The sequence below is a fragment of the Hippoglossus hippoglossus genome, chromosome 4 (genome assembly GCF_009819705.1).
Source record: "Hippoglossus hippoglossus isolate fHipHip1 chromosome 4, fHipHip1.pri, whole genome shotgun sequence".
NCBI classification, from domain to species: domain Eukaryota; kingdom Metazoa; phylum Chordata; class Actinopteri; order Pleuronectiformes; family Pleuronectidae; genus Hippoglossus; species Hippoglossus hippoglossus.
Window position 1 is genome coordinate 22904478 of NC_047154.1, and position 16056 is coordinate 22920533.

At 42.4% G+C, this 16056-nt stretch overlaps 1 protein-coding gene across 1 annotated transcript in view; it reads right to left on the minus strand.

The window, feature by feature from the left end:
* Positions 1 to 16056, minus strand: part of LOC117759856 (ephrin type-B receptor 1-like) — a 76563-nt gene that overhangs the window by 28610 nt on the left and 31897 nt on the right. Inside the window, exons 6-9 of the mRNA XM_034582318.1 lie at positions 11228 to 11383; positions 6366 to 6628; positions 4803 to 4878; positions 2964 to 3088 (exon numbers count right to left, since the gene is read on the minus strand). Coding sequence (XP_034438209.1) covers positions 2964 to 3088; positions 4803 to 4878; positions 6366 to 6628; positions 11228 to 11383 — 620 coding nt within the window. The remainder of the gene's footprint in view (positions 1 to 2963; positions 3089 to 4802; positions 4879 to 6365; positions 6629 to 11227; positions 11384 to 16056) is intronic.

Sequence of the window (16056 nt, forward strand, 5' to 3'; positions counted from 1 at the left end):
AGTATAAAATGTTCAGTTGAGTACCACGATAGATGACCCATCTGCACCACCTCAACTCAGAATACGTGGTCATCTCCTTTTCAAACCATCCAATCAGAAGCTCTCATCAGATGTCCCATCTTCGTGCTCCGCTCCTAATCACCACCACCAGTGTCCTTCATATCCAAAGCACCTAATTCATAGATAGGACTTCTTCCACTGCATCCTACTTCCCGCTGGGGTCTGATTTATCCATTTCCTTCCAATTCTCTCTTTTTCATTTGCGTCTCTAGAAGTCTCTCTTGATTGAAATGTGGCTGCTACGGTGAAAGTGAAGCTCTTAATTTGACCAGTGTCTCCATGTTCTAACCCTGATCTACGATCACGACCTTCGAGCAGTGACTGAAAGAATGAGATCATGGATAAAAGTGTCAAGAGGAGTTTTGTCCATAAGGAGGCTGCTGTGCTCGTCCTTAGAAAGAGAGTAAGGAGGTCAAACATCTGGAGGGAGCGCCGAGTAGAACAACTGCTTGTTTGTACTGAAAAGAGCAGTCGAGGTGCAGAAACTTTATAAGGATGTTTCCTGCCTCTCTGGAGATTTTCTAGACATATCCAACTTGCCACATCCCAATTAGTCCCACCACAGTTTCACAATGATCCAAAATTGCTTTACACTCATAAAACATACAGTTTTTACCATCCACTGCAGGGGGAGCTCGGCATTAACACCTGTTCTAGGTAGAACCAGTGGCTTGTACTGGTTTCAGCAGATACTGAGGTCCAAACAGAGACTTTAACATTTCTCCCCACAGACTTGTGCAGAATATACGCAGCCATCACCACACAGCCAGAAACCATAATGAAAAACTGCACGAGAGCAGGAAGAACATGTCATGGCATCACAGGGAAAATGACTGGGACGGCTGATGTATTACATTCCTATAAAACAGCTATTAAATATGTAGTTTCACCTTCTGCCGCTTGTTAAAAAAAAATTATAAAATATTTAATGACTCAACTAGGACGGCAACAGCAATAAAACATCTGACTGAGAGAATAAACCCAGCAAAGGCAAAAATATAAAACTTTCTTTGTAGGTTTGTGGGGGTTAAAAGAAAATGACTGTCCATAATTGTGTTTTTAAACTTTTATGAGCTAATGTTTCTTCTAGCGATTGAAGTGAAGGGGAGCCGGCAGAAGACCCATGAGATGTGCACGAGTCCTCACTGTTTCTTTTGTTACTTTTTTTAAAGATAATTTAATTGCACATCCTTTGGCCCAAAGCTGCACTTTTCTTCCAAAGTTCAGTTTGACAAGAGCTCACTGGAAACCAGATGCTAATGAACCAAAGATTATTTTTTCTGCGTGACTATTATCAGGAGTTTATCTGTGCTGGAATAAAAAAATAATAAGAAACGGCTTCCCGTCATTGTACAACCTTGTCAGTGTGACTGCAGGCAACATGAAATATGCATAATAGCTCCAAGACTAATCCTGACTTATGAGGAAATAATACGGTAAAAAAAAAAAAAAGATGATACATGAACTCAACTCTTAAATTAGACATCTGGCACAAACGAGAGAGGAAATAAATCAATTACAGGAGTTATTAATCTAAAACAGAAGCAATGTGTTGACAGGGTTCTGCCTTCAGCCGTCATTTATTAATCATCGTGTCGCGTCTCGAGAGGCACCGAACACTTTCCAGCTGCTGAACTCACAGTAATGATGATTTCTTTAATCAACCAGTGGTTTTCTTGTTGTGACGAGAAAGTAACGACTTTGACCCCCAGTGTTTCCCGCTGATGTTAATACCAATACCATTATCAACATGGCTACTGCTAGCAGCTGCATTAAGAAGTACATCAGGCTTTGTAACTTATTGATCTAGAAGAAGTGAGGCCAACTGAATGTTGCTTAAATCCATAAAACGATACGTTACTGTGTGATCATTATTATTTTAAGTGAGGTTGTTGTCGACATACATCTCTCATTGTTTTGTGTGTGTGCAGTGGACATTGATTTATTTAGTCTTTGGTAAAATAACTGGAAAGATTTATCGCAACATCCTGCCATCAAATATTTATTTAAAAAACAACTTTTTTTCAAATTGGGGTGATTTTCTCATGGAAGAAAATACTGCATTTATTAAAAGGTTCTTTCTCCTCATTGACCTGCAGCATTTCTTAATAGCTTTTGAATTGTTAGAGTTACATAGATGTTGTTGTTGTTTTATATAATTGTAAGAACATTAGCATTGGATGAGTTATAAACACAAGGAGATGGTTAGCTTAGATTAGCTCAATCAATAGAATGACTCTGCCCAGAGGTAAAAAAAATCTGAGTACCACCAACTCTAAATATGCTTATTAAAACGTTTAATCATATAAAACTGACAGCGACAATTTTCGGTATTATGGGGCAATATTTCTTTGACTTTCAGAAATCTCAGCTTGTTGCCTGGCAACCTTACGGCAATGACAGGACTTGGGTTTTTGCATCGATTAAAGAATGACACACAACGTGTTATTAGACGACTTCAGACATGGTCGTGGATTTTATTACCTCTGCGAAACCCAGCGTGTGCGCGCTAAGCTAAGCTAGCGTCTCCTGGCTGTTGCTTCCTCTTTAATAGACACATTGAGTTTGGTGGCTTGTAAATCTTTTCATCTGACTTAGTAAAAAAATACAGCATCTTAATCGAATCACCCCGATGGTTTTGTGTTTTCGTGCATCCCTGAACTAAATCCTTGTGTTTCTCTGACTGGTTCATTTATCCTGCATCTGTGTAAAAACTAATGAACTGTTGTGTTTTCTTGTAAAAATCTGCTCCCCAGGACGAGTCTGGATAATAAATGACTTTGACGCAGTTGATACTGATTCACCTGTTTTATCGACTCTAATGGATTCCTGGCTGTGACCATAACAACAACACAAAAACACACACAAACAAAGACACACGGGCGTTAGTCATCCCACTCTACCTTGTCATAGTATCGTATCTCGTAGTCGAGGATAATTCCGTTGGGCTGTTCAGGCGGTGGCCATGACAACGAGAAACTGCGGCTTGTTGAGCTGACTTGGTGCATTATGGGAACTACTGAGGGAGCTGTAAAAAATAAAACACACACACACACACACACACAAGTACACAATCAGTTAGACAGTTAAAAGATTTGCCGACAAGCTTAAACGCCACAAATCCAGAAGTATAGATATAGAGTGTAATGTAATGATGTATTGTCGAGGATTATTTACACCCAGAGGAGAAAAACCACTTCCTTATCCCGGCTCATGAAATCAAATCACAGCACTTGTCACTGATGGAGAAGCAAGAGTTATGTCTGCAATGTGTTTTCACTCATAGTTTTTTCGGAACTGGAAGCTGTTAGCTGTTTTTTATGTGATGGTTTTCATCTGAGACGGAGAGACCGACACTACACAAGTGTGAGAAGCGTCAAATTGATCCAAACTCCATTAACAGTGAGCATCTTAAAAGGAAACTTGGGGAACTTTCACACCTTGTTTGGGCCGAAACTTCGGACTTTTCAGTTTTGTCCGAACTAAAACAATCGACCCAAGATCCAGACGAACTGACCGAAGTTTTGCCCCCCCCCTCATGGTTCAGTTTGTTTGCTGTCTGAAAACATGTATTTTGATAGTTTGAACTTTTACTACCAATTGAGACAGCATCAAACAATGGGAAAATAACAAGAGCTCACAGGATGGCTTCTAGTTTCCGTGTTTCGTGTTGATTCCTAAAGTTATTGAATACAACAGCCCAATTGACAACAGAACCAAAGTTAAACGCACGCCCAGACAACGCAAGTGATGACGACAGGACGTGGATATATCATGAAAAATTCTTTAGTCCTCTCCAAAAATGCTGGGAGATAGTTTGAATGTGACACAGCATCATGTGACTCCCATAATCCTCAGTAAACGCTGTCACACATCAAGAGCCACTTCTAGTGCAGCCATAATACAACAGGATGAGCTGAGCTGTCACCTGATGGAGTTTCACAATACCACAATAGGCCGCCTCTTAACGGTAGGTTTCACTTCCTCGGGCTCAACGAAACAAGCTCAAAAACGTTTCACCAAAAATTTTAATCCCCACAAAGTGAAATCAACCTGAAAATAAATGACTTCTTGTTGAGTCCTAAAAGATTTCAGGAATAAGAGAGTCCTGTACCCGACTGCGGAGGCATATGTGCTCAGTAAGCAGCAGCAGCAGCAAGGTGAGAAGGGATTATGTTTTGATAAGGAACAAGCCCGGGCTGCCGTAGATGAGGTAAATGATGTGACGAGGAAAGCAGCTTTCAAATCTAAATCTGGGCGGCGGTGGAAATATCACTTGAGTCCGTCTCTATAAAGAACTGATGTAGCAGTAACTCAGCTCACTTTATGGTCTCGAAGAATCGTAATGTCAAGAGATTGAGTGGGGGGGGGGGGGGGGGGGGGAAGTGAGAGAGAGAGAGAGAGAGAGAGGGAGACGGATGGAAAGAGGGAAAGAGGATAAAAGCTGTTGATGTGCAGGAGAGAAAAGGAGACAGAGGATGACAGATGACATGTTTTATGAATTAAAGGACTGTAGCTCAATTTCATTTATCCCCGAGTCATCCCTCCCTCGCTTAATCCACCATGCCCCAGGGTATGCTCTCACACACACACACACACACACACACACACACACACACACACACACACACACACACACACACACACACACACACACACACACACACACACACACACACACACACACACACGATTAAAGTTACACACAGCATCACACAGCCACTGCCCTCCCCCCCACTCACCAGCCTGATTGGTTGTTATGTTGATTGACAGATGCTGGGCGGGGTAAGGGCTCTTGTTGGAGACTCCATTGATTGCCTGCAGAATATAAAGTGTAGTCAGTGATTCCACCTCAGAGGCATTAACATTAATACTTATTGTAACAGAACACTTAAAGTCCTTTACCCCGTTTGTTTCTGTTGCTACACACACTGTAGCAACTGAGGTAAACTGACTTTAAACCACACGTAGACAATCAACTGCATCATGAACATATTGAAGTGTCAGTTTATTTGTTATTTAGTTCTTTGTTTATTGTTTATAGAAATTCTGGAATCAAGAGAACAATAAAGTTAAGAACGTAAAGTACAAGAGCAGAATCACAAGTGAAAGCTTTACAAATAAAAACTGAAGATACAAAAATGTGTGGAATATGTCACTAAAATGTACAGAGCTGTTGGGTAAATGTGCAAATCATGAAACAAAAGGCAGGAGATGAGTGAAGCTTTGGTTTCACAGCTTTTATCAACTCCATTCTTTATTACTTCAGTCCACGAGGCTCTGTTTTCATTGATTACTCAAAAAAACACTGAACCAATCTCTATGAGAATTTGTGGAGGCTTGAGACATTAATGAAGAAACAACCCAGAACATTTGTGTTCGAATCCGAATAAATGGAAAGATATCAGAATTATTTTTGACTTTCTTAAACCTGGCGAGATAAGGAGTTAGCCTTGGAGGTGATATTCACACGCTACATAAAACTAATTCCGCAAGTTAAGTTCTTAAGATGACTTTGGCTTGTTGGAGTAGGTGTCAAAAGTGTAATAATTCATCTCTTTCTTCAGTAAAAAAAAATACTCTCAAAACTTTCATAATCAATAATGTTATTCTACTGATGCATTCATACATCTGTATTGATCGGTGCATCCCAAAACAGATTAAAAGGAAGATGAACCCGTGACAGGTCCAGGCCGCATTATTCATCAGCGTCTCTCTGTGTTAAAGATTTTATACTTTAAATTTGAGTGGATTCAAAACAAAAACAAAAATGTAATTCTCTGTAATCGACCCACTGAACTCTGACTTCAACCTCCTCTGGCTACATGGAGAAGTTTAAGTTACAAACTCTCGTCCCTGAACGACGACGCAGCAGGTTATCTTCACTGAGACATTCGGCTTTGATGCAGTGAGCGTTCGACGCTGCACAAGCTTCATAGACTTCTGTGTGTTTTCAGACGACATGATAAAACTGCAGATTGTGCACAAAAGGCCTGCGTGTCAGAAAAAATATCGATGTAGCCTCAGTGTGCTCGAGCATCATGGCAAATATCTGCGGCTATTTGCATTTGAAGCAAAGAGTTGAACGCATCAAGGAGCCAATAGCTGGTTGTGTATGTAGCTGCAGTTGTAGAGAAGCTATGAACATACAGATCAACAGTGGAGAGGTATGTGTTGCATGGGATTCTGGGTAATTTGAGTCCACTGTGAATCCAGGATGAATCCACCTGTGATCCTCCACAAAGCAGCAGCTAAAAAACATGTGAACCTAAACAAGCCCCCCCCCCTCCTCCTCAGGGACCGACCTGTACGTCGAAGGTGTACGACGTGTGCGCCCGCAGCTTGCTGATCTCCGCCATCGTGTCCCTCAACCGCCGCTTGCCTGGGACGAACACCACGCTGTCGTCACACGGCTGACACGCCCGGCGCTCGTTGCTGTGGCACCGGCGGCACACCACGTTGTAAGACAGGTCGCCGCGGTGGCCCGTGTCCCGCGGCGTGTGCCACTCCAGCAGCACCGACGTCTGGTTGACGACTGAGACCAGATTGCGAGGAGCTGAGGGGACACCTGGAGAGAGATGATGGGAGGATAAGAACAGAGTGTGAGTGTGTGAGTGTGAGTGTGTGTGTGTGTGTGTGTGTGTGTGTGTGTGTGTGTGTGTGTGTGTGTGTGTGTGTGCCACAGTGATGCAGATATTAATCCGGTGAATCGGCTCAATGCAACACACCTGGATGCAATCAAACTTCATTATGGTGCGACTCAGTAAATCATTTGTTCTTTTAATGAAGTGCTTCGTAGTAACTGCTTCCATATGGATATGTTTATTATCACAAGATGTCAGTGGAGTAAACTGTTGCACCAGCAGGCTGCCATTTTGTTTAGGTGTTGTGTTTTGGAAATGTTTCCGGTTAATACAACTTTCACTTACGATAAGTGTAAATGTGAGTATATGCCATATTTGATTTATTTATTAATTTATGTATTTATTTATTGTAAGCAGGAGTAGTACAGCACATGTTCCCCATTAACACATGTGTATCTGACATCTGGATCGCCCCCTGGTGGCTGGCTGCAGTGCAGGTCATAAACCCTGCCTCCTCCATGTTAGTAGATGGGACACAGACCAGACAAAAAGTCAACGTGAACAATCAAGTAGATTTTCCCAAGGCAGCGGTGGCGTGGTTTCAGGGTCCTGCAGCCGGTCTCAGCTCTATTACTGCAGGTCCACTTTCTTCATGTTTCATAAATAAAGCTGCAACCAGCATCACCACAGGCCAAGTGAACAGCCCATTCAACACAGACAGGTTTAAACAGGGCTGTGAGCTATAGTACGTCTCCACTACCAGTCAGAGAATCAGAGTCCTTTCGTCTCTTTGTCTTTTCTTTCAGCTCAAATCTTTGATGTGAGCAGAAACTCTGGTTTTTACGGCACTACAACACAAAACCCTGAGTTTTCACAAGGTTACACCGAGCGGCTTCACTTTTCCTTGACTGCTCACATGCATCGCAGACACTCCGACACACAGACAGACAGCGTGACACGTCGAGACGAAAAACTGCCGAGATAAAATGGGTATTCAACCTTGGCGCAGTCAGTACTAACAATCAGTAGGGGGGTGAAAATCTAAGCAGCATGATCTTCTGAACGTTCCCGCTGAGAGAGACAGGACCCGTCAAAAGCTGTGCATTCATAATTATATGCACACGGGCGCATGCGGTGTGCTGACACAGATACTCACTCAATCTTGTTTTCATCTGAACAGAACAAAAACAAATTCTTCAACGCAGTCAGACACTTAATATCTCGCAGCACACACACGCATTCTAATTCAGGAAAAGAGATTACAAACACATTTTTACTGCTGCGACAATAAAACACCATTTCACACACTTCAGGGAGTTTGAGACACAAACTGCACTTTTCCCCCTGTTTTCTAAATTGCTTCCATCGTATCAATCGGCCCTAAACACAAATATACACTTAAACCAGAACGCGTGCTCTGCAGTCGTATGCATCAGTCAACCAGAGTCATGTCAGTCACTCCAGGTGTTCCTGACACACTGCATTCACGATGATGAGGTCACCGTGACCTTTGACCACTGAAATCTCATCTGTTGATCTTTGAGTTTAAGTAAATTTGAGGATTATCTCGATGCGATCTTATGGTTATGTGTCCACGATGAAAAAAAAGGGTTTTGTATGATCACAGTGATCTTTGACCTTTGACAGCCAAAGTCTAACCAGGTCATCCTTCAGTCCAAAACATCTTTTACCCCAAAATAAGTGGCTTTAATTACGTTTAAACCCCCTAAAAAGGCGATCGACTCCTTTCCCATTGCCTGTGTAGGAGCTGGTCTTTCTCTTTCTCTTTACCCGTGAAGAGTCGTTGACCCAGGAGTGAAAGCCGACTGTATCCATTCCAATTGCATCCAAAAACTATAAGATAGTTGTTCTTCTTGACCAGTGAAAGTTTGCACTAAATTCGAAGACATTTCCTCAGATTGTTTTCTTCACTAGACCAAAACTGCGCTCACCAAATTCAAATCAGTTCATCTGTGAGTCAAAGTGAATGTTTGTACCAAATTTGAAAAGATTGTCTGGGGGTGTTCCTGAGATATGGCTTTCACAAGGCTGGCCTTCGACCACCAAAATTTAATCAGCTCATCTAGTGATTAAACTGAATATTTGCACCAGATTTGAAGGAACTCCCTCAAGGCGTTTTAAATATCATGTTAATAAGAACAGGACACATCCTGGCAACAGCACGTTCACATATACAGTTCAAACACACACCTGCAGCCCACGAGGTTCAGTGTGAGGCAGGTTTTCAGGCAACTACATCCACACTCTTCATTTCACTGATCTGATTGAGTTCGTACCAAACAGAAAGTGAAGCTCCTTCATACATTCTAACAATAAAAAACTACATAGAGCACATGTACTTTTCTGTCTTTTTATACTTTTCATCCATGAAAAAAAATGTTAACCTCAATTTGTTTTTGCCTTTGAATTAAAGGTCCCTCGGTGTTTCCCTCCTTTCCCCTGAGAACGATGTTTTCTTCTGTCAGCATCAATTCAAAGGTGCTGCTGTTGTTTGAGGTGAAGCTTTTCATGGGTTTGCTTTGTTGTCGGAATAAGTTAACCTTATAAATTGTTTCATTACTCAAAAAAAAAAAAACACTTCTAAAATTGCCACTTTGAGGTTTAGTATATTGTAACTGAATAAAAACAACTTCAAACATGTAGCCCTAATTTTCACGTTTTCAGTGTAAGACATTCAAAATGAGCTGTAAACCCTGTAAGTGGATTAAATCTTTAGGTGGATCTCTCTCTCTCTGCTGGCTGGCTCAGTTGCGCTTGAACATTTTGTGATCTTGCTTGTTGCTTTTGCCTCTGTTCTAATCCGTGCCCGTTCTCCATTCGTCTTCAGAGCCTGTTCCCCTTCTGCCAAAAACTCACCTGTCTGCATTACACCAGCCACACAGATTCCAATCACTCACCTGATACATTACCTGGATTCTCAGCCTCACCACGGAAACCCCTGGACTCCCCAAACCCCCTCAACAATCTCTGTGTTTCGATAAAAATAAACCACTTCCTCATTTTTACTCAGAACCCAGAGTTTGTCTTTGTCTGCATTTGGTTCCACGCGTTTGGTAAATTTAACACTCACGACCATTTGCTTTTGGTTCAAACAGGCTGGTGAGGACGATATAAATGTAAGTGTGAAAAGTTGTCTCCTTACTTCCAAGCGTGCTGTGGTTTGTTTGTGGTGTGAAAGCAAAGCGAGCTGCAGAATAGTGTTGTAACTAATTGTGAAATGTACCTTTAGCTTTATGTATGTTTCCCAGATTAGACTTATTATCTATACCACTAATTCTTTTGAAGAATTTGTTGATCTCACAGAGTCACAGAGGTCTGGAGCTGATCCCAGCTGACACTGTTGGTGGCCCCCTGGACAGAGCTGACATATAGCGATAGACAAACGTGTTCTCTGTGGGAGGAAACAGGCGTGGAGAGAAAACGCACAACTCCACACAAAGAGGAACTTGCCTGGCAATTGGTTGGAACCCCGGAACATGTGAACAAAGCAATACCACCTGAAATCATGAGGGGCAGCGTAGCCAACAACTTCACCAACGGTGGAAACCTTTTGCGAAGAGCCTCAGCCCATTGATAAGTTGGACGATTTCCAACGCGCTGTTTAACGTCTTTCCTAAGAAGCACATCATCAAAACCTTGTCCACCATCGCCACGTTTGTTGTTGTCAGAAACTCTCCGCTCTGTGCTGCCCTCTAGTGGATGTAGTGCTTAACAACCATGCCAATGTAAAGGACGCGTGCAAGTACGTGGTCATTGACGTCACATTGTTTGAAACAGACACATCTCTTTTCATACATAAAGGGAATAATCAGTAATGCATTATTTAGTCAACATGAGGAGATGATTCCCAACTCAAAGTTAATGAATGTAACTGTAAAATAAAGTCCATCTTGTGAATGAGAGTTTTTCAACACTGCCCAAAAAAGAATCGTCTATCCAGGTCACCAGGACGTAACACACACACACCTACCTGTGCACATACACACACACACATGCACCTGTGCACATACGCAGCGTGGCCCACGGTTTGAGACGAGCTGCACAGTCGCTCGACAGTCCAAAGTGATTCATGTTTTAACCTACTTACAGCGTCTCTCTGTGGAACGAGGAGCCTGCATTTGTCTGACTCCGTGCCTCGTCTTGAATAGCAATGTCGCCTCTTCAACACACTAAACACATATTCACCTCAATGGAAACGCCAGAGGAACGTGGCAGCGTTATTACTTACTGCTCCCAAATTCCCCAAACGAGGGCGGGGGAACGCTGCGGCACACTGACTCCGAGTGAGGCGCACGGAATTAGAGTCGGAATTAGAAATGAGAAGCAGATATTGATTTTTTGTTTGAGTTGTTTAATATTGAGCCGTGGCAGGGCCAGTAATGTCGAGCATTGATAAGCTCTAATACGACAGCTATCGGTAGCTTGAGACCAAAGATCATGTGTTCATGAACCTGTATCGGTCGTCCTGAGGCAGAATCACACCTGACTGCACTATTGACAGGTTTATTGTGTTTGTTTGTGTGTGTGTTGCCTTTGTTTGACAGAGAGACAGACGGACTCACTGGTGCACACGTCCTCAGGTTTGTCCATGTCGCCGCGGTAAAAGCCGTTCCAGCAGCCGCAGAGGGTGGCCGCCTCGATGGTGGAGCGACTGTTGAGCGGACACTGCTGACACAATCCTCCCCCCTGGAAGGACTTAAAGGTGCCCTGAGGACAGGCTGTAAAGAGAGAGAGGGGGTGTGCATTAATAAAACAATACACAACTCTGCATCAAGAACATAAATAAAATGTAATGAATGAGTAAATGTTTTCCCTGCTCTCGTCACGTTTTGTGTGTCAGTTATTTATCTATTTGTCTCGAAACGTTCCCTGAACTTTGTTTTCTAAGGACATCGGAGCAGCGGAGCTATTATTGGTGCTCAGAAGTTGACAAAGCACAGAGGGGGGGGGGGGGAATTTTCTGGGATAGCGGCCCATGATCTTGTTCTGACAAGACACACAAACAAACATTCTGTATGGGTCCACAAAATGTGTGTCGCACTGATTATCTGCGGTGTGGAACGGGGGTTTCATTTCTCCAGCTACCTTATCTGGGTCAGAGTCGTTTCCGTCTGTAAATTTGTACTGAATTATCCTTCATGACACCAAACACATAAATTAATTCTTAAAGACGATGTCCCCCTTTCTCTCCCTCCCAACTTCTATTCACGCAGGGACGGCTCATGCTGAGCTTGAAGAACGTTCTTGTTATTCAGCTTGCCTGCACGCAGCTTCATTATTTGCTCTGCAGTACACCTGCGACGAGACTACAGTAGAAATGGAAATCAGACTCCGTGTGGACGCGATGCCTCTGTTGCAGTTACAGGATAAAGAAAAAGAAGATGATGCATCCAGCCGACAGTTTGTGTATGAAGGTCATCCCTTCCATTTCACTGAAGGCCAGCTAGTCATCTGGAGATGGCAGGACCAGTATATGCAGCCTCGGAGCGCATCTCAAGACCCAACACCTACTTGATCCACATTCACACGCTCATAAATATCAGTCCCCTTGAACGCCTGATGTCTTTTTAAACCAAGATCCTTGAATTATTCTCTGAAAAATGTTAAAGAAAGTGAAAAGAAATCCTGAATCCTCACCAGAATTTATTGTGTTCTTTCCCGACCCAAAGCGTATCCCCAAGTTTCACGGTAATCCATCCCACCGTCTTATTTAAACATGCTTGAGCTTTTGTAATTAGAACGTGTGAAACAATGACATATTAGAAAATGAGGGAGCGTCATGGATTTTAAGTTTAATTCCACGAAACACGGTTAAGTAAATAAAACTTGTAAGTTATCATATTACTTGGCTTCCCTAGACTAAAAAAATATTCATATTTATGTGTTATTAATTGCGTGTAATATTTCCATCCATGTGAATTACACAGCTTTAACATAAACAAACTAATAAACTGAATTTGAGGCGAGTTTTTCGGTCAAACTTAAATAAAACACGTCAGTTTGAATGAACCCACACACAGAAAGCATTTTAAACACATTGAGCTTTGTGTCTCATATTTGACCTGTTTTGTAATTTGACTGACAGATAAAAAACACATTAAAATAATAAGCAGGTGAAACTTCATTCTAAACCACAAACAGCAGGTTTCTGACGCCACACATGGAAGAATCACTCCCTTTACTCCGGATGGTGAAGCACAGGTACTGTTGCATTTTTAATTTTGACATGAATTTTTAAATAGCACAATGGCCTGACCTTTGCCTGGACATGATGTCAGAGGCCAGAATCACCTTGCTGGTGTTACTGGGTGAAATCTGTATCTATTATACTGGACTTTGAACAAAATATGCACATCATCTGAGCAGCAGTGGTTTTGATTTGTGGCAGCAAGTCTCTGTGACTTCTGAGATGTTTTCACAGAGTGAATGGAATCTTGAGATCAGGATTTTAGCCAAAATGACAGAACAGTTGGAAAATACAAGGTCAGAATCAGGTCGAATTCGGAAAAGGAGAAGTTGGAATTATTTTCTTTATTGAAAATCCGAAGCTAAACCAAACTAAAGGCAGGTGAGAGTTTACGTGTCAGGCAAAAGTACTTCTAAATTATTTGTTAGTTGTATAAATACTGTATAAGGGAGCTGAGGTAAGCCGTTAAACATTTCCCCCCCGGTCAGCAGCCGAGTCCTTCTAAGCCCCAATATTTGCAGAAAGAGTCACTGCCCCGACTTCAGCAGGACGCCGACTGGCTGTGAGACTGACAGCGAGTGTGGGAGCATGTGACAGGTGAACTATAAAAAGGTCTGACATCAAGTCTGAAGCCAAAGTGAAAAAAGGTCACAGCAGATTGACTTCAAACTCAAACGTAACATGAAGACAAACATGCAAAGTTAAACAGATCACAAGTACAGTCAGAGGATGTTATATACGAGGTTTTAGATTCAAATATTACATTAGTGCCTGTTGTGAGGAATCATTCTGAATTATCATTCTAAATCAAGACAAACAGTGAAGAGGGAATTTAATTTAAATGTAAGACGGACAAAAACAAAAGCTCTGCCGAAAGACTGAGGAAAATCCAAATGATTTTACTGTTTTGCAGTTCTGATTTATCTTTAACATTTTTCTTGTGTTGTGATTAATGCTCACGTCGCCTCCTGGAACGTTTTAGATGATAAAAGACCAAAATGCAAACGTTTAATAAAATGTAACTTATAGTAGGAGTCGACACAAACCTGGTATCAACATCCGATGCTGGCGTGATCGCCATAACAACACCACATGAAACTTTAATGCTCCGGACCAACAACAAAGCTGGCTTTCATGCTAACACGCTATTCTAGATATCAGTACAATGTTAAAGAGAAGTGCACGGAAAATTAAAATCTGCACTGAAAACACACACTTGTTCACCAGCTGCCTCAACCTCTTCTTTCGCATTAATGTGATGTGATTGGCCGGTGCAGGAAAGAGCAGCGCTTTGGTTGACACCTCCAGGAAGAGACATCCGATCACAAGTACAGGCGTGAACACAGCCGAGAATAATTGGGGACACATTAGAGATCCGATCACCACATTGGGACGTGGTCTGGGACGCATGTGGCCTCTTCTAACGGAGCCTTTGACAAGATGTGGAAGGGGGGACAAGGAGGTTTCTGTATTTCCTTTGTGAAGTTTTTCGTAATTACTGTCATTAAATATGAGGTTATTTTAGGTGATGATCAAGTCTGGACCAGGTCTCTTTTGTTTTCTGTTTTGCATTTTGTACGAGCTCTATTTTTACCTTTCCACGGCCCTGTGAAGCACTTTGTGACTCCAGGTCTGTGACGATATATAAATACACTTTACTTCCTCACTTCCTCGTGGTGTCAAACGAGGTATTTCTGAATGTGCTGGCCTTTTAAATAGCTGGTTCAATCTAATTAAATCCACCAGACCTAAAAAAAAACAATAATGTTCACACCAGTATGACTGGACCAGGGGCTGGGAGGAGGACACACGTCAGACACACCAGGTTAATCATCTCAGTTTCAGAGAGTAGAATCCAACTGCCCCCCCCCCCCCAATCCAGGAAGGTGCGGGGCGGTTGTTTCCTGTTGCGGTGGAAGCGTCCCGTCACTTCCACAGTGCAAACCTGTAAAACTCCGGGATTAAGATGCCGACCATGTAGCACGGCGTCCCCGGCTTGACTCCAGCCAGAGGCCCTTTGTTGCAGCTCTATCTCCCTCGTTGTATTCCCAACATAACAAAAAAATACCCCCAAAACACAGAGCGCTGTGAAATGCACGTATTAAAAAAGCTCTGGTGGGTCTTTGCATGCAACCGGATCAAAGTGGTTTAAAAATAACTAAATAAGCATTAAGTCGACCAATGCCGCTTTGCTTAGAGTCGCTGGTTCTGAAGCGTAGATAATACTTGAAAGAAATATATCCATTATGTTTTCTCATATATTTACCTTCAGCTACAGCTTTGTCCAGGTTTTCCTCACTTTTTCTGCGAGACACCTTTTTTCTTTTTTCTGTCCGTCGCTGCTAGTTTCTTTGTATTCAGACCTTTTGAAGTTGCATGTCAATGCCTTGTGCCTCTTTTGTGTGTGTGTGTGTGTGTGTGTGTGTGTCTGTGTGTGTGTGTTTGTGTCTTGAATACGCAGATAGACATCTGGCTTGTCAAGGTCACTTATTCAACAACCGTCCTCATACACATGGGGCGTGTCACCATGGCAACAGGTCTTGCTCCCGCTCTCTTTCAGTCGTCTCCTGATACCTCTCTGTATAGTTATCTCTCTCTTTCTGTCTTTTTGTGTCCGGCTGTCAAAGGATCTGCTAACATTGCAAATGCACGAGGATGATGTGCGTGTGCGTGTGCGTGTGTGTCTGTGGGATTGTACCCATACTTGGACCATCAGTAATAATTTTAATCCAGAACAGACAGAAATATTGACAATAGTCAAATTTTATTTAAAAGCCTGGAAGAACAAAAATCCATCTCAGACATTTGACTCAGAGGTTTACAGAGAGAAAGATAGTGTTTTAAAGAAAAGGGACAAAGAGAGAGAAATAGATCAGTTTCCCTCGGTGCCTTCAGCCGGCTGTGGAGTCATGTGGATAACAACCGTCTGAAGTTGGCATATACGGGCTCGCTGGTCAATTATTAAAAACGAACACGAAAGTGTGTTTGCGTGCCTTTCTGTGGTTTGTGAGGACAGAATTGTTGAAACGATCAGTGCGGGGGTATTTAGGTCGGTCCGCACAACTTCAAAAGCCTGTTGGAGGGTTCACACTTGGTTTTAGAGTTAGGTTTAGGATTAGGTTCAGGTTAGGATTAGGGTAAAGCACGTAGTTATGATGGTTAAGGTTGGGGGGGATAGGGAATAGAATATGTCAACGAGCGTCC